Below are 22708 nucleotides of genomic sequence, written 5' to 3' on the forward strand. Positions count from 1 at the left end.
TTCATTCAGAGAATCTGGAAGAATTCTGTGCAGAAGTACAATGTTTTGTCTTTGCTATGTTGAAAAAATATAGGTGTTGACTTTCCTTGCTTCTCTAACTTTTCCAGCGTTCGTTCCCTGTTCTCCTTGACTTCACCTTTCAGTAACCATGCTGCCTGCATCACTGGCAGGAGGTCATCTCTCCATTTCTACATTACAACCTTCCAGTATGGTTTTAGCTCCTAGTATTCCAAGGGAAAGTACTCATTTCTAAAGAAAGTTTAAAAAAAGAAAAGGAAAAAAAGATAAAAGAAGATAAAATCTCTTTGTCAAACCTTTTTTTTTTTTTCTTTTGGAGATTGCAATTTTATTTAAAGTGTTTTAGGAAACATCTTTACTTTTAATTTAATCTTCAACAGAGAAGTATGATATCTACTTTCTCATTTCACAGTTAAAATACTGGAATGTCTCATATTAAGGTAGAATCTTTAGTTTTGATTTTAGTTTGATTTTTCTGTTTTGAAGTATATATTGTATTGTTTGCAAGTAAAAAGAAGAAAGAAGCTTTCCTGTTGCCATTTAAAAAATTCAGAGATCTTGACTTTTTTTCCAGACTAGTTAAATTTTAAAAAAGATTTCTTGAAGATCAGATTTTCCCTTGAGATGGACCTTCCATTTGCTATTAATCTCACTTCCTTCGCTCTCCTCCTCTTCTGCCAAGCATAAACTACTTCACTTTCAAAGCTTTGCAGTCTATTCCCACTGTAGCCGTTATCCCGTATGCCCTATGGAAATGTTGACTCTTTTTTCACTAACAATTCAAACATTTACCTTTGACAGTCTGCCTTTTCTAATGACCATCTCCAGTGCTTTTTGCTGTGCTGCCCTGTGGGCAATGAAGAAGTGGCTTGCTGCTCCTACCTTAAAATTTTCCTTTCTTTTGATCCCTGCAAAGATAAGTGATAACAGAACAGGTACGCGATAAACTTAATTCTCCTGTTAGTGGGTTGGTCCGTGCTTTCTTGTATTTCATATATTATTCCGTCTGTAATTACCCACTCTATTTTATAATTAACTTTAAAATTATGTGGGCAACTGCCATTTTCTGTTGTGTTTACACTTCATTTATCAAAGATGTAAAATGTAACTTCTGCATGTAAAGCTTGACTTTGAAACTAACATGAGTTGTAAATTCAATCCACATAAATTATAGTATTTCTTTTATAAATATGTATACGCTACTGAAATGTAGATTAATTGTATTTCAGGATAACTTGCTAGGTGCCTTAATTCCAAAATAAGAAAACACCACCACCACCTTGTTTTGTGCTGCTTTTACACTGATATTCTTCAGTGTGGTCTGTAGAAATACAAACACGTTTTATGGAGTATTTTTACTAAACAGTCGACAAGTTTTAATTTAGGGTCTTAAATCATAATTGTTTTTCAATTTTCTGCTCTGCCTCACAAAAGCATAATGAGGGCACACCTGATGCTATAAAAACCAGATGTCCCTTCAGTGTTGCAGGGCTCGGTGATAAGTTTGGAGAGTTAAGAGTTAGTATCGTAGACATATAGTTGTCGGGCTGCTTGCAAGAACAGAAAGCATGTGAAGTGTTACTAAATAAATAGGATTTGGGAATGGGTTGCACTTTAATTTCAGAGACTTTCAAAATGCCAAAAATATTGATGGAGTTTTCGTAAGGAACTTTCAGGAGACCACTTCAGACTGACAAACAATATGTTCCAATTCTTTCTTCCTACCAGTCGTGTTTAATGAGACAGTACTACTTGAACTGATCATTGTGACTGGAAGAGCAGCAAGCAGACCTGGAGGAAAGCTAGATTGTGTAATTTATGCCAACTCCTAGGGCTATTATTCCTTTACTTTTTCCTTCAGATAAAACTTCTGAAAACAGGATGTTCGGTGGGAACTGAAATGTACAGGAGATATAAGTGGAGCATTATAGTACTTGTTTCTTTAAACAGATTCAGATTCTGCATATGAGTGTTCAGAGGTCTGTTCATGGAAATTGTATGTATTTACAAGAATTATCATTTCACAGGAAGCAATTGTTGCAGTCTTAGTCACCATCTCTGGTTATCAGAGGACATAAAGTCAAATGCAAAAATCTGTTACGTCCATCACATCCATTCCTTATTTTCTGTTAAGATGTCTCTCTCTTCATAATCAAACTTAGGGTCCACTTCTCTGTCTCCCAAACCGTTTATCCTATCGTAAAGCAAATCATATGGCAAGACATGAGTAGAGGCGGTTGCCACGCTTATGCTCAGTTGCCATGGTATGAACATGGAGGACAGTTGAGGGGCTGCTTTTGTTGTGCGTGTTGCTGTCTGTGTCCTTTTTAGGGCTGTTGAATCATGAAATGAACACATTCAGCTAAAGAAATGAATCTTGCCCACTCCGTTTGCTTGAGTGTCTCTTTTTGGGTCTTGATCATCACAAATTGAAAATTGCATGTTCCTGCATATATGTGCATGTGTAGTTGAATTTTTAAATAGATGTATGTAAGAAATACATTCTGGAATATTTCACTATTTAAAAAAAAATCTTAACAGGAATAGGAATTTGTTATTATTTTTTTTTCTTTTAATTAAATGAAAGAACAGAGAGAGTTTGAAAGTAGAGGACATGTACCAGGACATGAATTCCCTCTAGCTACACAGCCTGTTGAACTTGAGCTGAAGCTAATGACAAGTTGTTGGTAAAGAGATATGAGGATTTTTAGGGATTTTGATAGCTTTTTAAATTGTTAACAACAAAAAAATTATTCTAGGTAAAACATAAGGATTCCTATTTGAATCATAAGGAAAACTACCTTTCCTAGGGATTGATAACCCTTTACTTGTCATGTAATAATTAGTCCTCTGCTTCACTAGTCTTTCCCGTAGATGGGGGAAAATGTACCTTCTCCAACTGTGTTTAATTATGTTCCATTTTTGAGTCAGAATGGGTACGTTACAGAGAAGCTGTCAGTTTGAAACTGAGCGAACTAAATATACTCAGCTGAATGAATTTGGTACTGTGAACATGAACCACTGGTGTCAATAAGAAAGGAGATACCTTGAAGCTTTGCAGTATTCAAGAAGTGTCAGATCACCTTCATTTGAAAGGGATGGCAATGCTCCTTTTCCACCAGTGCAGACACAAGTATTATGTTTCACCCCAGATGGTCTATTCAGGTGTTTAGCACACCCTGGTATTTGCCCTTTTATTGTTGAATTTCAGCATTTTTGGAACAGCCGTTCAACTTGTTTTGTAGGATCCCAGCTCTTTCCCTTCATAAAGATTTAGATAGGTGATATTAAAACAAAATGTTTGTCCTTCTGCCTTTAAAAGTGCTTCATCTACTTTATTGACTGTTGCAAAACCTTATATACTGTTTTTTTTAAAAAAAAAAACTTTTACCAGCATATATTGCTGTAACAATGACTGGCATGGAATATTAGGAACTCTTGACTCTGACTATGGTGAAGATGTGATTTGTTGTTGAGGACAAAGTACTCCTGATGATATGAGACTATGAAGGCTAGTAGAAATGTGAGAAATATGTTCCCATTGGTTCTAGTTTGTTGTATCCAATTCGGCAAAGCAACATGGGATTCTTCCAGGTCTCCATACTCTAAAGGAGGAGTCTGAAGGGCTGGGTCACTGTTCGGGGAATCTGCTTTGATAACGTTGACCTGACTGAAAAACTTTGACAAGTCTTGTGTTCTGGTATGATTGCTAGAATATCTTTAACTGGTCAAAATGTCTTCTGAATAAGAAAACACATGATATTTTTTTCTGTATTGTGTGTTTGAAGAAGAATACATTCCATTAATAGTAAATGCTGCGGAAACTCATACAAGTTAGTTTCTGAAAAACGCCTCGCTATGAGCAAAAATACCCTGCACTCTGCTTTAAAGATAATATTTATATTTTCTGCTGAGAGAGTAATGAGAAGGAATATCATCTGAGCTTGAGAATGTTGGTATAGGTGATATGCGCTGTCCAAATCTCACCTAAGCTTTCCTTGTTTGAAATTTTAAGTAGAGACTTTAATCAGTTCCTCTGCATACAGATAAATTTAGCTCCAAGAGCAGTGCAAACCAGACCTGTTGATTGGTGTGGGAGTGATTGCTGTGATTCTCCAACTATGAAGGTGCTGTCATTTCTGCAAAGGGTCTGTGCAGGGGGGAGGCAAAACATGGAACGGATTTTGGAAACTGTGGAAAGTGAGTTGAATCTTGGGTCTGTGGATATGCCCACAACCTCACATGGAGCCATATTCTAATATGAATAACAACTTTGCTTTTTTAAAATTGTAAATTCTTGTTCTTTAATTACATCTTCAGCTATAGTTTTGTGACTGTTCTGTATGAGGAGTTCAAAACCGGACTGATAAAATCGGTGTAAAAACTTATTGCTATTTAAGTATAGACTCAGTTATTTTCATAGCTTGATCAGAAAAGTTCATGCTTTAAAAGTGCTTAAACTTACATAAAAAAAAAAAAAAACAGTTCTTTACTTTGGTCATGAGGGTGTTCTCCAGGTCACTTTTTAGGTGTGTAGGTTGTTTCCAGTTCCATGTGATGAGAAAGGCCCATTAAAAGGCTGCATTTTCCAAAGAAAGAGCAACATTTGCACCTGCAGAAATATGTATACACTTGCTGTACTAAATTCTTGCATTCTCTCTGGTGGTACTGAAATGGAGGAGACACTGGGAAGTCTCTTCTCTCTACCGTCAGTCGTCCCAGACTGTGTTTGTACCCTACAGGTTTGGGATAATGAGGTGCTGAAACATCCCCTTGGGGGGTCCGGAGTGGAAGCGGAGGCATCCGGTCTCTCCCCAGCTCTCTTTGGCAGAGCGTGTGTGTGGTGCTGTCAACATCTAACGAGGGCCAGCGCGGAGGGGACAAGCATGGTTGCTCTTGCTCCATAGGCACCTATTTATTGTCTGTCCCAGTGAATTCCTGCCATTGCTGGAAAAGAGATGTAGCTATCATCATATTCTCTTGCCTTGCAAAAGGCAGGCTTTGATTTCAGCCATCGTGTCTCACTGAAGTCTAGATAAATCATCTGAAGTGGCCAAAAACTTAAGAATGATTTTGTGATCTACGGCTGTGATCTGTGTCTTTCCCATTTTTATAGGGGTATTGGTATAAAAACTGCATACATTAGGGTAATGGCAGGATATACATGTGCTGGGCAAACCTGTGTCGGTCATTCCTAAAGAACATGCCAGAAATCCCCCTTGGCTGTGTTAACAAGTAATTGCAAAATTCTTTTCGACAAAACAATCAGAGCAGCCCCTGTGCATGCACGTTGCTGTAATTCGTGGTACGGATCAGCACATGGAACTTAGTGCAAGAATGTACTGTATGTGGCTGCTATGGTGATTAAAATACATAAATAAAATAGATAAATATGGACCAGATTAGAAATTCATTACTGGCACTCTCTCAGATCGCAGTCAGCTGCAGCGTGCAGTGTCAGTTGTGTTTCCTCACTCCGAGCGAGTCCGCCTGGACCGGAGCGCGAGCTCCTTCTGGAGAGGCCGGAGTTACGCAATGGCCCTGTCCTACCTTGTCAACCAGCAAATTCAACGCAAAAACGGTAAACAAAGGGCTTTTGTGCATGTTTTGTAGTTCAGCGAGGATTAGTGGCCCAACACCATTTTCAGACAGGACAGGCTGAGTGTTAAGTTCCCTGAGGTTAACGAGGGAGACGCGGGGCAGTCTGTAGAGGCTGGAATGGAAAGGTTTCGGACGCGGTGCGGGGAATCGTTAAAAGCAGGTTCTGCTTACCTGGATCGGCGCGTCAGTCATGTGTTCCCTAACGTTTTGGCCACTTTAGGGTGCGGATCGTGCCGGTCTCAGATGGTTGCTTGCAGTCCTTCCCGCAGCTTCCGAGGTCCCCTCCGCTGTGGTGGACATCCTAGCCTGTATGTGGGCTCTGGATGAATCAGATTCCTGCTTTTATTTCCCCTCTCACCTTTTAACATTCTCTGCCTGTAAAATCCATCCCTTTCCTGAAATGCAGAACGATGCACTTGTCCGATGAAGTTTTTCCAGGCAGGATTCAAATTCCAAACAAGCCTCTCATTTCCTTCATGCTGAGGGGAGAGCAAAAGCAGGGAGGCGAAGGAAAGCGCTGGCTTCCTTTAAATCCCCACCAGCGTCTTCCCCGCGCTGGAAGCGAAGTCGCTCGTCATGGTGATCTTCAGAGTTTAACTTTCGTGGGGGAGGGAGAAAGTGGAAAGCAAACTGAATGCTGTAGTGGAGATTTCTCTCTTCCCCCACTGGGCCCCTTGCCGACTGTTTTTATTGATTTCAATCACTGGAGGCTAGCTGGCTCTCAGAAGAAACACTGTGTAATGTGTTCTTTCCTGGCTTTCATTAAAGAAACTCAATGCAGTGCGGTCACGCTGCCGAGCTCGCCTGGCAACCTGCCTACACCCTGTGGTACCTCTTTCATTGGAGGAGATCGAGCTCGTGGTTTGGGGTTGTTTTATTTATTTATTTAAAAAAAAAAAAAAATTCTCCAGCAAGGATTTCAAAACAGCCTATGCTCTGCTTCTACCTCCTCTCGCAGCCCAAGAAGAAATTGGAAGAAATTTCTTTGGAAGAAATTGTCAGCACCCCTAAAGGGGATGACTTTGGTGGCGATGAAAATGCTGAGCGCTGCCACGGCCTCGTGCTCCTTCTATTAAAATTCCTCTGTGTGCTTTTGGGGAGGGGTTAAAAGGGCTGTGTGTAAGCCACAGGGATGTGGACACAAATGATTTCTGAGGGGTTTCCTTTTTTTTTTTTTTTTTTTTTTTTTTTTAATTCCATCTTCTCCTGATTGGTTAACATGATTTAATTAAGGGTAAGAGAGTGAGCAAAATCCTTCGACAAATATGTGAAAGTTCCTGGCAGTGCTGTAGTTGCAAATGAAGCAAAACTGCATTCCCCCAGCCTGCAGATGCGGTGGTGTCTTAAATGTTTCTGTTGCATTCAGGATTGTGATACTGGTGGAGAAAAATGAGAAATAAAATATGGTATTAATTTACGCCTTAGAACTTAACCTGCTACAGTATGTATTTTACAGGAGCAAACAATCTATGAAGGGGAATTCAACAAGCTAAGTTCTGTAAATCATGTAATTCTGTGTGCCTGTAAATATTTTCATTTAATTTAGTAAATTGTTCAATTTCTTCTTATTCAGCAGTTCCTAATGATAACACTTTATGTGCTCTTCAGAAATGGATGTAAGTCTGTGAAACACGTAAAGATCGCGTAGCTGTAAATTGAGCCCAATTTCAAGCTAATAAAGGTGCATCCATTCTAAATTACAGCTGCAGATTTAGGGTGCTACCTGATCGCTTGTGCTTGGCAGATCCTATAGCTGTGTAAATAAGGACGCTTTAAAAAAAAAAAACAAACCAACATTTACTTGACCACTAAAAGAATCCTGTCCTGGATCAGAACGATAAAAAACTTGTTCGTATTTAAATCTGGCTTCCTGCAGAACTTGTTTAAGGCTTTTCTGCCTGGATTGCATCTACAGAAACCGTTCCAAATGAACTTAAGTTATTCCCAGTGTTTTTGTTGTGAGGAGTTGAGATTCTAAAAACACCTAGCTTTCAAAAAAACTTTTAATTTTTTTCTTTGAGCAGGACATAATTTTTTAAAAAATCTTCCTCTGTAAGCACTACAGATGTGATGTAAGGAGATATACTTCTACAAATATTATTTTTCATTTAAAATTTGCTTTCTACATGGCAAGGAAATTTGATATGACCTCTCTGGTCATACTTCTTCTTTTCATAAGGTGCTAAATGATAGAAAATAGTTATTTAAATTCAATATGGCTGTGAACTATGTAATGCAAATTCTATAACTGTAGTTGTGGCAGAGTTCTTCAGCAAGCCTCAGTAAATCATTTGTCAATCTTTCTTTTATGAACCTTGCATCTAAGGATTTGCCAGTCTTTCTTCTTTGTAGGTTTTGAACTGTGTTTATAGATTCCACTTTTTGTTTTTATGCTGGCAGATGGCCGGTTATTTATCTGGGTTCGTATGTATTGTGTAGGTCAGAAACAGACCATTTTGCATGCTGATATCGTGCGTGGAGCATTTTTGAGGCAAAAGGCTACTTGAAAGCTGAAGCCATTACGTGACAGGTCAGTAGCTCCTCGTCAGTTTGTGGTCAGTGAACAAAGCCCCTTTTGACATTTCTCCATATTAAAAGTTATGAAATAACGTGAGCTTAATGAACAAACAAGGCGATACAATGCTCCTACTATGAAACAAGCCATATCATCCATTTCCTCATCTTTCTCTTTGGAGTTCAAAAATTTGACGCCCTCTTTATATGCTGGTCACTGCTGGCCAAGTTATAATTTATTCCTCTGAATTTCTGGTGTTGCTTGCTTTGCAGTTGTACAGACTTGTGTTGCTGTGCTGCTAGAAAAGGATAGAAGTGTATTGGCTTTTGGAGGAGCTGGGTTGACTGGCACTAATAAATAGTAAATTTGATGCTGTGGCTTGGACTGCGGTTATTGCTGTAGGTTTGGCTGCAAAGCTGAACCCCTGAACAGGCGGAAAGTTCAGGCCTACGCAGGCGAATACCATAGGCAAATTTGTGATAAATGAGTATTGAGTTTGTTGTGGCAGTTCTTCAGCATTTCTGACTCTGTCAGACTTATTCTGTGCTGGCAACAGACAGCTGGGGATGCGTCTTTAGAAGATTTCTTCAGTTCTAGTCAAGTATGAGGCAGTCAAGGACCTTTGGGTAATCATAAATCTGGAAACGTATTAAAAATTGTACTTACTGCTCTGCTGAAACACAATACAATTAGTGTGCTGTTAATACCATCTTGGTACTGGTACTGGCACTGGGTACTGCCCAGCTATTCTGGTTCATAGTCCCCGGCAGTATAAGCTTTTGTGCAGGTGCAGTCTCTGATAAACTACACCTGTTTGGTGTGGAAAAAAGGGTCACGTATCTTCAAGAAATCCTGTCTTGGGTACACCTTTCTGCCTTTTCCAGTTCTCTTGCGGTTACAGTTCATTTTCTCTGTTCTGAGTTGTGTAGCAGAACTGCTTTACACTGTTGAATGCTTTACTTTTGTTTGAGATGTCTCCCCTCATATGATGGGCAGGTGATTTCTAAAGACGACTTACAAAATGTTTTGAATTTGTGCAGTACTTTCAGGTTACAAAGAATACTGGACAGCTTTAACTGGTATCTAGAACTGCCACAGCTGAAGCCTCCAGATACTTTGAATCAGATGTCTTAGACTATTTACAGTATGCTTACACAGAATTCTGAAATTTAGAGAGTGGCATTGACGAAAGGCGCTGTGTTGGCTGTCTCAGCCCTTTCGCATGCAGATTGACACGGTGTAGTATGAACTTTGGGAATTTGCTTGAAGATGTCTGAGCTCACATCTCCGTACCCCTGCAAAGATGACATGGGTTTTTATGAGCACATGTGTTAAAGATTTGGGGTCTGTCTTTTGTTCAAAATATGGCATCCAGTGGCAATATCCCTTTTAGCACCTTTTCAGGCCTTCTGGAAAATTTCCAAGTGGAAGACTCCCACCTCCTTAATCAGGAGAAAACACCGCCTCTCCTCTGAATGTCATTCATTCAAGTGCGCTGACCTAGCCTGACCTTGTTTAGATTGAGATCTAATGAGCCCACGATCCAAGGTGGTGTGGTAGCTCTCAGCAGGCTTTGCAAATAAGCAAGTGTTGTGTTTTTCTGGGTGCATGTGGTTTAAATTTATCACATCAATAAACAAGTGTCTCGCATGCTCAAATATGGACTCTACAAGACTAAATTGTAGCACTACAAATTGTGATGTCACTTTATAGAAGGAGAGAACGTGGAATATTTATGACCTCAGAACAATGAAGTCCTGTTGGTTGGGTTTTTAAAATTTAAATAATGACACAATACTAAAACTCAGTCCAAACGGCTCACAAACTTCAAATACATCTTTCAGAAAAATAGTCATGGTCATGGTTCAGGGAAAGCGAAATTAAAAAATAAGGCTCTTGATTTAAAGAAAGGAGAGATGCATCGGTAGAGTATCATAACAGAGACCATCCAAGTTAAAATAAATACAGACAGGCTTTAAATTCCAGTGAAAGGGTTGGTTTTGTTTTCTTTTGAGTCCCAAGTTTTGAGGAAGGTTGGTTTTGGTTCTGTTCTTATTTTAAAAAATTACTATAAAACTACCCTCAGCTTCAGTGGAGAATATACCACCAAATGTAGGTATTTTATGAACCGCATAAAACTTGAGGCTTTCAAATTAAAAACCAGTCAGGGACAGATTGTGGTACGTACTGCTAGATAATCAAGTTGACATGGATGGATAAAAGTGTAGTTGCAACTAGAAAAATCTTTTGAGCTGTGAAGTTGTGAGTGCTTTCGCAGTGTGTGTGCTGGGGGTCCCAACAGATGAAGCTGATTTCCCCTGGATGAGGCTGTGGGCTAGCAGAAGGTACCTCCAGCTGTAAATCCTGACTCTTTCATGCCCGGAATAGCACCAGACCCTCAGGGAGAACAATGCTCTTGTTTCAGATGGCCCACGGTGCATCAGTTGTGATGCTGGAAACAAATGTTAGAGCTCAGTATTTATGTTGGGACCTACAGAGAAGGAGCAAGTTGTTTTGTTTTTAATGGAGCGGTCGTGGAGAGGGATAAAAAGCTTTTTGATAATACGAGGAATGTGGAGGCGAAGGGAAGGTCCGGAGATACGCATTTACTGGAAGTATGAAGAAGCAGAGGCCTCTTTATCAGGCTGGCTCTAATGATGTGCCACAGTCACTTTATTTGAAAGCTTCATGGCTCACAGAAAAGTAAACAAATTCATTACATTATTTTTAAAAGAAGATTAACTGTAGTGTGTCGTCTGTTGGACAGCTGCTGTAGTAATCTTTTACAAACACTTTATAAATGACCACCCTCAGTGTTTTCCTCTGCTTTGTGTAGCTGGATTGTTATTTTAGTAAGTACCAGGGTAGCTTTTCAAATGAAAATGTTGTTTCCTGTATAGCAACTACGTACCTACCTTCACCCTAAATATTATTTTATTCTCAGCATGAGTTATAAAATGTCTTCTATACAAATGCAGCATATGTTGCTTTTTTGCATGTGTTTGCACATGAATGCTGACTTCTCCATAAAAATGGCTAAAAAGTATTTTAGACAAAAAAAGTAAATCCTCTTTACTGTCCCACTCCCATTTATTCTAATTTCTGCTTTCTTGCCCTTTTTTGGTCTTTGAAAACAGAAAGTTGGAAAGATAAGTCAGAGTAAACTTAGATGTCACATTCATTGACACTGAACAAGTGTTTGGACCTCAGCAGGCATCTTTGGGGAATAAAACTGTGTTCAGGTGTTGTCTTGTTTAACCATCCTTTGCTTGAGTGTCAGCAAGAATAATGTTCTTTAGCACCATGGGCTTCCGATGCTCTAGCAGAGGACCTCACCTGGCAAGTACGATGCTATAGTAAAGCTGCTGGATCTGAACCAACTCCACTCTGTGAATGTAATTCCTGTTCTTGGACATGTTAGTGGTGGTTAGACTCCTTTCTCTTCCCCAGCCTTGGGATGTGCGATGCTAATACAGCTGCCGTAGGCATGAGCGGCTCCTTCGGATCGCCTTGTCTCTGTATACTCCACCTTCATCAGCTTATGGTTGAGTGTCCAAGGGACATGCAGATTTGGCAGAACCATCAGAAAGTGTTCTTTATGTATTTTGAGCAGAAGAATTACAGATTTAAATAAGTCAACAAACATTTGCATGCAATTTCCCATTTTTCTGTCATTGTCTTGTAAGAGTCTGCTTCAAAATCCATTTCTCTACAGGTAAGGTAGACATTTCCTGGGCCACCTTGCATCTGTGCCATTTCTGCTGCTGTTGGTGGGTGGGTTTTTCTGATGGACACCCCATCTTCTTATGAATATAGCCTGGCCTTGCAGGAATCTATTCCTTGCTCAGTTTGTCTTAAACCCAGTACAGCTGTTGCTGAGAGTGGATCAGTTAATGGAGTCATTTGCAAATCATTACTCTTTGGGCAACATCTCTATCACATTTCACATTACTGTACACAGCCCCATCTCTTCTTGATAAATGTCATGAGCAGGATATTTAAACGGTCTTAACAGAAGTTGCTGAATATGGTTAGGTTAAAAAAAAAAGGGAGCCTGACAACCAGTTCCAGTCTGAGCCCTTAATTTAGAAGTGTGTCGGTGTTTGCCATTTTGAGTTGGCTATAAAGGATAGTAGGGAAGTAATACAGCACAGCAAACAGGAGCTAAAACCCCTGAGCTCATTACAAGAGCTAATACTTCTGGTATTTTTGCTACTGGATTTCTATTCTTAATTTGGAAGGGAAGGTGATATTTAAATGGTCCTTGTGCACACCTTTAGCCTGCATTTTATCGCAGGGCCTGACCCGTGGAGGTGGCTAAGAAGCAGCAGTTCTTTAAACTGCGATGAAGGTATCAAAGTTTTATTTGGGACTGTGTGGGATGTGTAACTAATCATGTAAGCTAAGAATTAGCACCACCCCTTCAGTCCTGGACTTGGAAATATCTAAAAGCAAGACCAATGCAGTGTAAGAGTCTTGTTTGTAGAATTTTCATTGCTCAGTTGTCACTGGGAGGTTGCACAGAAGAGGTGCCTTCGTAGTGTCCAAATCCCTCCTGCTTCCCGAGGTACCCAGAAGCTGCTTTGTCTATGGTTTTGTGAAGGTCTCTGTACGGTGATCATCAGAGTAGTCAGGGTTCTGTAAAGAGTCAATCTCTCTCAGGGAGGTCTTGGGGAGGGCACTGAATAAACAGCCATCTAGTATTAGACCAGCTGCAATTTTTTTAATGCTTCTAGTTGATACTTAACAATTCAGTGACATTATTGGCTGGAAAGAGATGAATGAAGCTCTCTCAGATGTCTAGGAGTCCTTGGAGTCAATCTCATCTTGCTGTGGAACAGCGTTTTATTTCTACACTATGTGATCTCACACGGGATTTTCCCTGATAAACTGAGCATATCTATTTAATGCTCTTTATCTGTTCCAGAAATACTTATTTTCATTTGGGGTATACTTATGCGTATATTTATAGTAATATGGTTTTAGATGTGAATGATTAACTGTTCTGTCTGCAAACCTAAAGAAACTTCAGCCTTTGTGGGATGTATGTATATATGTTTATTGAAGATTGTACATATGTTTACCCAAGTTTGCTAGAGGATCTCCAAGAGGTCTTGGGTGAGGGTCTCATATATTCTCCTTTGGCATAATGGAGATGAAGCCCCTGTGTGGCAGACAGAGGTTTTCTCAGTCCAGGGAAGTGTGAGGTTACACAACAAACAGCCCCAGAAACTAAGGATCTTAAGGAAACCCTGCTTTGCCTACTTAAATGTGCGTATGCTAAAAAAATCCATACCCTCCCTCCACTATGAAACAGCCTCTGCTGTTCATGTTGCCCCCTCAGGTTTGAGTACGGGAGAACAAAAGGCACAATAAAATGTAGATCTGATGTTACTGTACTGCTGAGAGCAGTATAACCATCTGTAGAGGGCAGTTCTACAGAATTCTGTGAGTGCGGTATTTACAGTTCTGTGAACTGAGCAGCATAGAGAGGTGATGGAAGCACAGTGAACAGCAAAATTATGAAGCTCGAAGCTTCTGGTTTTAAATATTACCTGTGCCCCTCAATTGCATTTGTGAGTATTTTATTCACTTTCCTATAGAAATGTAAACACTTTATTTAAATGTTGATTATTTCAGGCAACAGAAGAAGAGGAAGAACTCACTGCAGAGGAAAAGAGGAAACTGGAAAGAAAGTTAAAAAAGGAGCGCAAGAAGAAGGAAAAACAGCTGATGAGAGAAGCTGGAATCTCTACTAAAAAGGTGGAGCCCAAAAAGCCGTCGGGATCTGAGCTGGCTCTGGCCTATTTAACCAGGTAGGAATCGTAAAACCACTGCAGGTGCTCCCTATAGAAATAAACTGTAAACCGTGCCAGGAATCCAGAACAAGCTGAACCAAGTAGTAACACATTAAAGGAAATTGCTGCAGTTAAGTACCAAGTTAATGTTTCATCTCAGCTGACACCCTAGTGTACAGTTGACCACCCCATTGTATTTATATCACGGGAACAACTGAGAGATGTTAAGTACGGTGCAAACAATTTATAGAAAGACAGCTCCTGTCCTGAAGATCTTATAGTTAATGTGTAAATATCACCGGGTTAGCTGCGCTTACAGACATGAAAGGCACATTGCAGAAAAGACTGCATTGAGGAAATTACTTTTGTTTCTTGAGTGCACTGTTCTGAGCAAAGGAGTTCCAGTTGTTCTCTTTATATAAGCAAATGGCATGAAGTGGTTAAAAGCGTTACGGCGTCTGAATTTAACCGCCTGCGTGATGTTTGGGTACGGATGGCATTATGCCACTATTTTAAAGTTAATAGTGTACAATGCCTGATTTTTGCATACCGAAGTACACAGCAGGTATAGTGGCCAATTTCAGATCGGAAGTAATTACTTCATCTAGTTAGTGCACTTATTTAGAATACTTAAAATTCCAACATACAGCAAAGTCTATGGTTAAATTAGAGAACTACAGCAAAGCATTCGTAGTACCCTACAGACAGAGGTCATTTATAAACAGGATGATAGTGTTTATTTTTTTTTCCCAAACTGCAATATATACCCTGTCTGTAAGACCTCCAGAAGACTGGTGTGTTACAAATAGTGGGTTACCACGTGGAGTAATTCCAGGGTCGCATCTCTGGCCGTGCTCAAAACTGAAGCATCCAGACTGTCTGAATTGTTACTTGCCACTCTCAGTGGGGAGGGAGGAAATTAATTGCATTCCAGGCAGAGGGACACGTGCATTTTTGTTACATAACCCGCAGCACGCAGCGATAGCAGAATGACAGTAATATTTTTGATCTGGAAAACAGCTGGAGGAGTTCACCAGTGTTCTGAACTGCGAATGGATTGACGAGCTTTGAACCATCTGCTCAGACTGTGCTCTGGTATGTGTGCTATTAAGTGGTGGACCTCTAGATAATGGATTTCAGGTTTGTAAAGCAAAGGAACAAGCTGTGGGGTTTTGCTTTATATTCCACTGTTATCTGTATGGATTTTTGCCTTGCTAGGTGCAAGAATATGAAACTGTATTTGAACCAATTCAGCTCTAGAGTTTCACTTAACCTGTACCAAATTACCTTGAAATTGTAAACCTGCTGTGTCGTTTGGTCTTGTAATACAGAGTCCAAGGGCTATATGTACAGCAGTAGGCTGTGAGGGATTATTTCAGCAACATACAATTTGAATCCCAAAGACTTAACAGGGATAGTTGTAAGATGCTGAACTACCAGGCAAACATAACCATAGACACCGTTCTAGCCCCGGATGTGCTGGGACCATCTTGTGCTGTTGTAAATGACAGAAAAACAGCTTAATCCCTTTACACCTCACATGATTTTTCAACCCAGCAAGATTGGAAAAAAAAAAGAACTGGGTTTAAAGTAATCAGGGAAGTAATGTATTAGCTGGGAAGGGAAACTAAAATCCGAGCTCTGGAAGTCCATTGCAAAACCCCCAGCAACTTTAGTGGGTCAAGGATTTCAGCTTACATGTTTTTGTAGGGCTACAGGCATGAATAATATGTGGGAGGATAAGTTAATCTTAGAGATGGAAGAGATTAATATAATTGGAAATAAACAAAAGGGTGCTGTGGTTATGTTTTGCCCCACCTACAATAAAAAGCCTTATGTGACAATGAGGGTTACTAAGTGAAGTGGCATCTTAATTTTGGGATGACATATGAATTCTCCTGTAGGACAGGTGGAACTTGAAGTACCATAACTAAAACCATCATTTTTATTTATTAAGAGATTAGTATGAGAGCACAGCCATATGAGACTTTGGCCTATGACAGGAAAATATTTAATTTGTTTTAGTGAAATTTTGTTTGATAATTTTGAAAGAAAAATGTTAGAAAGCGTTCGGTGAGAGATTTTTTGTTGTACATCTAGACTTTTGACATGGAAGGGAAAATTATACTTATTTTATAGGTCATACATATTTAAAGAGGAAGCAGTTCCCTCGGAGTGCAGAATCATCTTTTCTGGTATGTGGAATTATTCAGCAGGAGAATAAATTTCGGTTTCAAGCAGTAAGGTCAGAGAGACGAAGCAAAATTTTACTTAGAGGAAATAGAATGTAGTTAATAACAGTTACTGTTTTGTTGGGGGTCATGTGCTTAGAAAGCCCTGCTTCTGCAATAGCTTTGTATGGTCCGTTTCAAAAATAAAATGTAAGGAGCAGGCAGCCCACAGGCAGCACTCCTCTCTTTGCTGAGGCACGAGGTGACTTTCACAAAGATGTGTCTCGTCCTTTTAGTCAAGATGAATTAATGAAGACAGTATTTATGAGAGGAGAGTAAGGCATGCAGTGTGCGGGGGGCAGGTCCGCTAATTGCGTGCTGCCCTTCCTGAGGGCTTTGCGGTCAGCACTGCAGCAAGGGAGCTGGAGTCAGAGTGATGCTTTGCACGAAGAGCAATGTTAGAGTGAAGCACATGACTGTCTCTGATAGCGGTGTGTGCCCTCGCTGCTGGGGACTGCTGGGTGTCTTCATAAACCTCCGCTGGGCATAGCGTGCCACAAGCTGGCCAGTTCGTCCAGGTTTGTTATTTGAGTCTAAAACCAAAGAGTCCTTGATGTTTTGCCAGCCTCCGGAGAGGTCAAATTATCCTTTTGTTGGAGAACCATCCTAGGAATAGAGAGAGGCTTTTTTTTCCCCCATGCCTTTGGGATGGCCACATGCAACAGCAGCTGATACCAAGGAGCAAACTGCAGCCCCCAGCCAGACCTGAGGGTGCTGGAGGGTTCCCCTGTGAGCTGGGTGACATTGGTAGCCCAGGCTTTTCAGCTGCTTTCTCATTTGAATGAGACCAGGATGGGCATGCACCAGGTTTTGCACTCATGGTAGAGGAGAAGAAGCCAAATGGCTCCTGGTTCTTTCCTCTCTCACTTTCTGTTGGCCTGTGGGAAAAGGAAAGGGGGAGAAAAAAGTCTTTGCTTCACCAATTTTTATCTTGCCTTTTCCCTCGATGGGATAAGCTCAGGCAGTTTCCCAGTGCAGTTCTGCCTAATGCCGTGATCACTGCACGCCTGCGGAGACAGAAGAAAGTCTGCTGCCATCGCATTCTCCAGCTTGCTGGAGGAGCAGGGAGGAAGATCTGAAGACATATAGAGGATTAAAAATAGAGAGCTGAAGCAAACAGAGAAGCAGAAAGGTACTGAACCGAAGAGAAAAGAACCTGTGAAATTACTGCAGAGGAATAGGGGAGAGCAGGAGTGAGGAGGTTTTGGTGGCTGAATAAACTGCACGGATCTCTTCCTTTTAATGGTGACGTGCCTTTTTCTTTATAGTTGTAAGTGATGATTCAGCTTTAAAGCCATGATTAGAATGTCTCATTACTTTGGTTCTTGGAAGATATAAAGTAAAAATTCATCCCTTTGTGAGCATTAAGCACCTTCAAGTGAGAAGACATTGCAATTCATGAGAATGATAATTAGACTTAATTATAACCTAACTGACCTTCTGTGGTGTTAAAATGTTGGCAGAACTTGTTTGTCTTGGCAAGCCACTCTGTCTTAGAAATATTGTTTGGCTTAGAAAGTTCATTGCTATATGGATCTGCACATATGGTTTTCTCCATCACCCATGAAAGGAATAGACAGAGATCTGAAAAGGTGTCCCAAAAAGTATGTAGAATTACAAGATAGATGTCATCTGAAGTAGAAGTAATAGACAGTATCATTATCTGGATATTGCTGTGAATTACTTAAGCCTTGCAATATTATTTATTACATGTTAAAATTTAAAAAATAAGCTGCTGGAGTACATTTCTTTCTGTAATGATTTATGATATACCAGTAATATATGTCACCAGAATTTTTTCCAAAGCATTGTCTTTTCAGTTTTTTTTATAGATCTTACTTTCCTTATCCCTAATTTTAATTTAGGTGACATTCAGAGAATGTCAGAGATTTCTTTAAAGAAAAAAAGATGCTTATAAGAATAATACAAACGAGGGCACATTACAGAAACACGAAAGTCAGAATTTCCCACAGAGTGGGGAAATAGTCTGACTCTGCAGAACACAAGGTTGTTTTTGCTGAGCGCAGTGGCAGTACTGCTAAAAGCAGTGTCCAACCCAGGGCAGTTGTTTATCTGCTGTGTTTGCAGAATGGAAACAGATCCCAGTCCTCCCTTGAACTTTATTGCAAACAATGCCAAACACGGGAGATTTTAAAGCTGAAACATTGTTCTTCCTTTCAAAGAATTCAGAAATCTGAGGGGTGTTGCTGTAAGCATTTGTTTTTATATGTTGATATTTTAAAAGATATATAATTTATTTTATCTATATAATATAAATAAAAATAACATATATTAAGTAAATCAAGTTTTTACTCCTACGGGAGCAGAGGCCATCTGGAGAAGGGCATTAATAAGTAGCTTAGTGTTCATTTAGTGTCAGCATCTAGGAAGTTTCTGGTTTTTTAAGAAATATGTGGAAGCTTGTCCTGGACTGTAAAGAAGGCAGCAACATTTGAGGTTTGTGGCCAAACAGCTGAGATGAAGGTGGACCTTCAGGAAATCACAAAACTGTTTATCCTACCCCATTTGGGACCAGGTATCTATCTTGAGAGAGCTTCTGCACAAATACAGCCACCCTCATTAGTGCTGAAAAAGAGTTTCTAAATCTAAATTCAAGTACGTTGAATGGGCTTGTGTCAGATTTAGTTTACTTCATTGATCCACAACATTTTGAAGCTGTTTTTTCCTCTCACAGTTCAAGTATTTTTTTAGCCACAGTCAGTGATAACTTTTGATGTTTAATTCAGAACTTATGTAAGTCATTCTCATTGCTGCTTAACCTTTTCAAACTTGGCACTGATGCTTCACCATCAATGGTGCAAGCTTTTAGGTATTAAGGTCTAAACATACACAGATTTTTTTTTTTCTCCCTCCAGAGACTAATTCCTTGAGTTTAATAGCAGCTAACATTAGTGTTTAGTGTGGTTTTTCCTTCCTCTGCCCTCTGGGATGGAGAATGGGTTTCCTTCCCGATAGGGAGGTGCAGCGTACATAAAAGCTCATCAGTTATCTGGAATTTCATAAACTATTGGAGAACTGCTCAGGTGATGAATCTCAGTTAGTTGGTAGCAAAAATAATACGTGAAATTAAGAGAAGCTGTTGTAATTAGACACAGCAATGTTGCTGAATTCCCTTCAACAACTGGAGCTTAAAGGTGTCTTGAAAGAGCAGCTTTTCCTCAAAGGTTAGGGGAGTAGTGATGGAACCTAGTTTTGCTTTAATAATCATAGGGCTGTTTTTTAAAGGTTCTGAGGTAAGCGTTAACTATGCATGTAATTAATCTATTCATACATGCTTTTAGTCATTTTGTCACATCCATTAGTTCCATAAGAAGCCTCGTGAATCCGGAGAATCAGGTACAGGATAAATTTGTATTTGGCATTGTTCTGTGGCTATATGAACTTGGGCAGGCAAAGGCTTGCACTCTTCCTAATACTCTAGAGATTGGTGCATTTGTTTTAGCGCTTCTCCAACTTTCCATATTGCTTGACTTTTAATTTCTACCGGGGCCTGACCTGCCTGTGAGTGGGATTCCTCTCCTTGACCTAAATCAGCATGTCTGTAAGACAGTTGCTGCTAACAGTTGGACGTATCTCCCCCATTTTAAATGAAGCCACTGTCTCTGTTCGTGGCAGAGAAAAGCAGTCTTGTCTTACTAAGAGTGAGTTACCTGATCATTATCCTGCGCTGCCTTGTGTAACTGCAGTACCCCATGGCGTCCGATGAAGCCACGTCAGTTTGTTTGCAGTTCCCTAGCAGCCCCAGCGTTACTCAGAAACTCTACAACACTCCCTGTTGCAATGCCCACACCTTTCCTATTTTTAGGGTGCCGGTATGCTGGCAGTTATTCTTGTGGGGGTTGGATGGAGAGGATGTATTCACTCTACAGATTTGGTACTGCGTAGGGCTGTTCGGTAAATGTACTCGAACATATTATTTCCTATAGAAGGCAAAGCTTGCTCGTAAGGTATATGAAACAGAAAAATTGTTGTGCTGTGTCGGACTTGCTATTGAGCAAGGTTTTCTAAATCATTGTATTGCCCCACATTTTGTAAATAACTTCTCCCTGTCCCGGTGTTTACGTCGTTCACGTGGCTGTATCGGTTTTCTCAATCTCACTGTCACTTCGGTGAAGCAATACATCCGTAATCCTTCATCTTTTGCTGGTCATTCCAGACTGATGTGCTCTGTTGCTCTTCTTTGAACTTCTGTGGCTGTGATCATTTTGGAAATGGAGACCTGGAAGCAAATGCACTGTTTCACTGGAGCTGCCTTCCAGCTTAACGCAGAGCGACAGTGAGTCTGTGATTCCTTCCTGCTCTCCATCGCTCTGGCTTTGATTTATGGGCAACAACACTGGATTCATCTTTAAGCCACAGCACATTGAGGTTTCATGTTTAGTTTGCTGCATACTAAAAACCTTTGCTTTTTTGTCTCTCCCCAATCTATTATTCAGTTTTATGTTAAGGACAGTGTTGGCATGAACATGCCCACTGTAGCCATAACGAATTTTTCACTGACTGTGAAAGGGACGGTGCGTCTCATCCTACTTCAGCCTGACTGCAGCAGGTCAGGTACCCTACCGCTTCAGAGCTGGCTTTGTGATATACATTTCCAGATGTTAGTGTTCTCATTATCATCTGATTATTCAAACTATGCATTTAGGATTGTTGTGAATGTCACGTTACACTCGCAGTAGTCGCACCGTGCAGCTTTTGCTTCTTTAATCAAGATGTCTGACAGCAGCCCGACTTGATGGTTTTCAGCCCCTGTGATACACTCATTGGCTTCTGGATTCACTTCTCTGTGTATTGGTGGCAAGGGATATGAAGAACTGTGCTGGAGCTCTGCCAGTGTTTTTCTAACCCCCGCGTGACATCCCCAGGATGTCATATTGTGCAGGAACTGCTTTTAAACCGTTATTAACTTCTTGGTGGGTTGGCTGCTTTTTATGGTTCTATTACAACAATTTCGCTGCTCTGCAAGAAGCACACTAACATCTTACTTTTAATTTTGTGAGTTTATGCAGATTACTGTTCCTTACATATACTTCATCTCTTTTTCCACTTGTAAATATTACAGCTGTCCAGACTGAGTGATCCAGGCTTTGCCTGAAGAAGGCTCACCAAAAACAGGCAGGCAACAGTTTTGGTCTGCAGTTTTTCCATGCGAGTCCAGCTTTGCCATGCAGGTGGTTAAAGAGCCGCCTGCGCTGGCACCGAGCAGAGGAAGGTGCCGCATGACACAGTGCTGTGCAGCGATACTGACTGGGCTCTGGAAGCTGAGTAATCAGGTTAACACCCAGACGAGCCTGAATTAAGAAGTACGGCAGTGCATGGAGCTGATCTGTAAGTTATACAGCTTCCAGTGCCAGAGCGGGCACCGAGGCCGCTTTAGCTGTCACTGAAGATAAACGTGTCAGTTAAAGCTAACGTGGACAAGTAATAATATTATTTACTACATAATTCTAAAAACAGCAACCAAAAGTAAGAACAAAAAACAACTTTAAGTAGCTCAGAGCCACTCTTAGCTATTTTTACCAAGAAGTTCTGGGAAGAAAATGAACTGTAGGAATATGTTCTGGATATCTCTTAATACTGTCCTGGAAATGCTCCAGATGGACAGAACTACTTTTTTTTTTTTTTTTAATAGTTTCAGTCATTTCTAGCAGGTCCTCTCCATACTGATGTATCAAGTTTTGGAGATCCTAGGTACTTACAAATATTTTTGGGTGTATTTTGCCATTTCTAGCTTGCTAGGTAGGCAACTCTGGTTTCTAGAAAGAAAACAGGTGATTGCTTTGAAGATTCTGAAATGCCGAGTTTTAAGACTTTTAAGCTTAGTTATGCGTGGAAGTTCTCAGATGTTGCAGATATTTCTGTGGTATTTTCAACTCATTCAGAAGTGGGAAGTTTTAGAAATAGCAACGATTGCATGATGTTCTAGCCAGATTAGTAAATGCTTATGGTGCAACTTACTCAACTGAGCTTTGGAAGAGCAGCCAGACTGACACTGCTTTCCTTGAACCAAACCACTTATGGTTTAGCTATTAGTATTATTCTAGGTAAAGTCCTTTCTCTAGGGAATGGTTTTGGAGTAGCTTTCTTACCCCTTTGCTTAGCGCTAAGGTATAGCTTAAGAGGAAAAAGCAAAGGAAGCTCATGACCATGCTGAATTTTTTCTTGGTCAGAGTCAGTAGCTGTTCTGTCTTACTAAATCTGCTTATGGTCTCTTTAGTTTATGACAGAGGAAAGACTAATTTCTTGTAGTTTCCATAACCATAAATGGTCACTAAATTTAGCAAAAAGGGAGAAAAAGATTAGGAAACTCTAATCCTGCTTTAAGGCTCCAAATCAAATAATTCATCTTTCTAAATCTTTGAATTAATTTTATGGAAGGTCACAAGTACACATCTTGCATATTTCAGTAAGAGCTGCAGAGTGATTTACTTTGAAACCTTCTGTCTCTTTGCGTCTCTACCGTTTTTTCGGTGTGAAACAAACCTGTCAAAATATTTACTTGGGCATTTGGTTCAAGCATTCTC

The 22708-nt window shown here is 40.2% G+C and overlaps 2 protein-coding genes across 7 annotated transcripts in view; one reads left to right on the top strand and one right to left on the bottom strand.

Annotated features, from left to right (window-relative positions):
- Positions 1-6307, bottom strand: part of GPR146 (G protein-coupled receptor 146) — a 54868-nt gene extending 48561 nt beyond the window's left edge. Inside the window, exon 1 of the mRNA XM_086759833.1 lies at positions 5791-6307. The gene's annotated coding sequence lies outside the window, so the exon portion shown is untranslated. The remainder of the gene's footprint in view (positions 1-5790) is intronic.
- Positions 1-22708, top strand: part of CHLSN (cholesin) — a 130680-nt gene that overhangs the window by 90028 nt on the left and 17944 nt on the right. For 5 of the 6 annotated variants that reach the window (XM_086759841.1, XM_086759837.1, XM_086759838.1 and 2 more), the window contains one exon: positions 13775-13950. In XM_086759841.1, the coding sequence (XP_086615967.1) occupies positions 13775-13950 (176 nt within the window). Of the gene's footprint in view, positions 1-5499; positions 5600-13774; positions 13951-22708 lie in introns of those variants that run through there. The other variant, XM_086759842.1, reaches the window with a different exon arrangement.

Source organism: Chlamydotis macqueenii, chromosome 15 (assembly GCF_036417535.1).
Source record: "Chlamydotis macqueenii isolate bChlMac1 chromosome 15, bChlMac1.mat, whole genome shotgun sequence".
NCBI lineage: Eukaryota > Metazoa > Chordata > Aves > Otidiformes > Otididae > Chlamydotis > Chlamydotis macqueenii.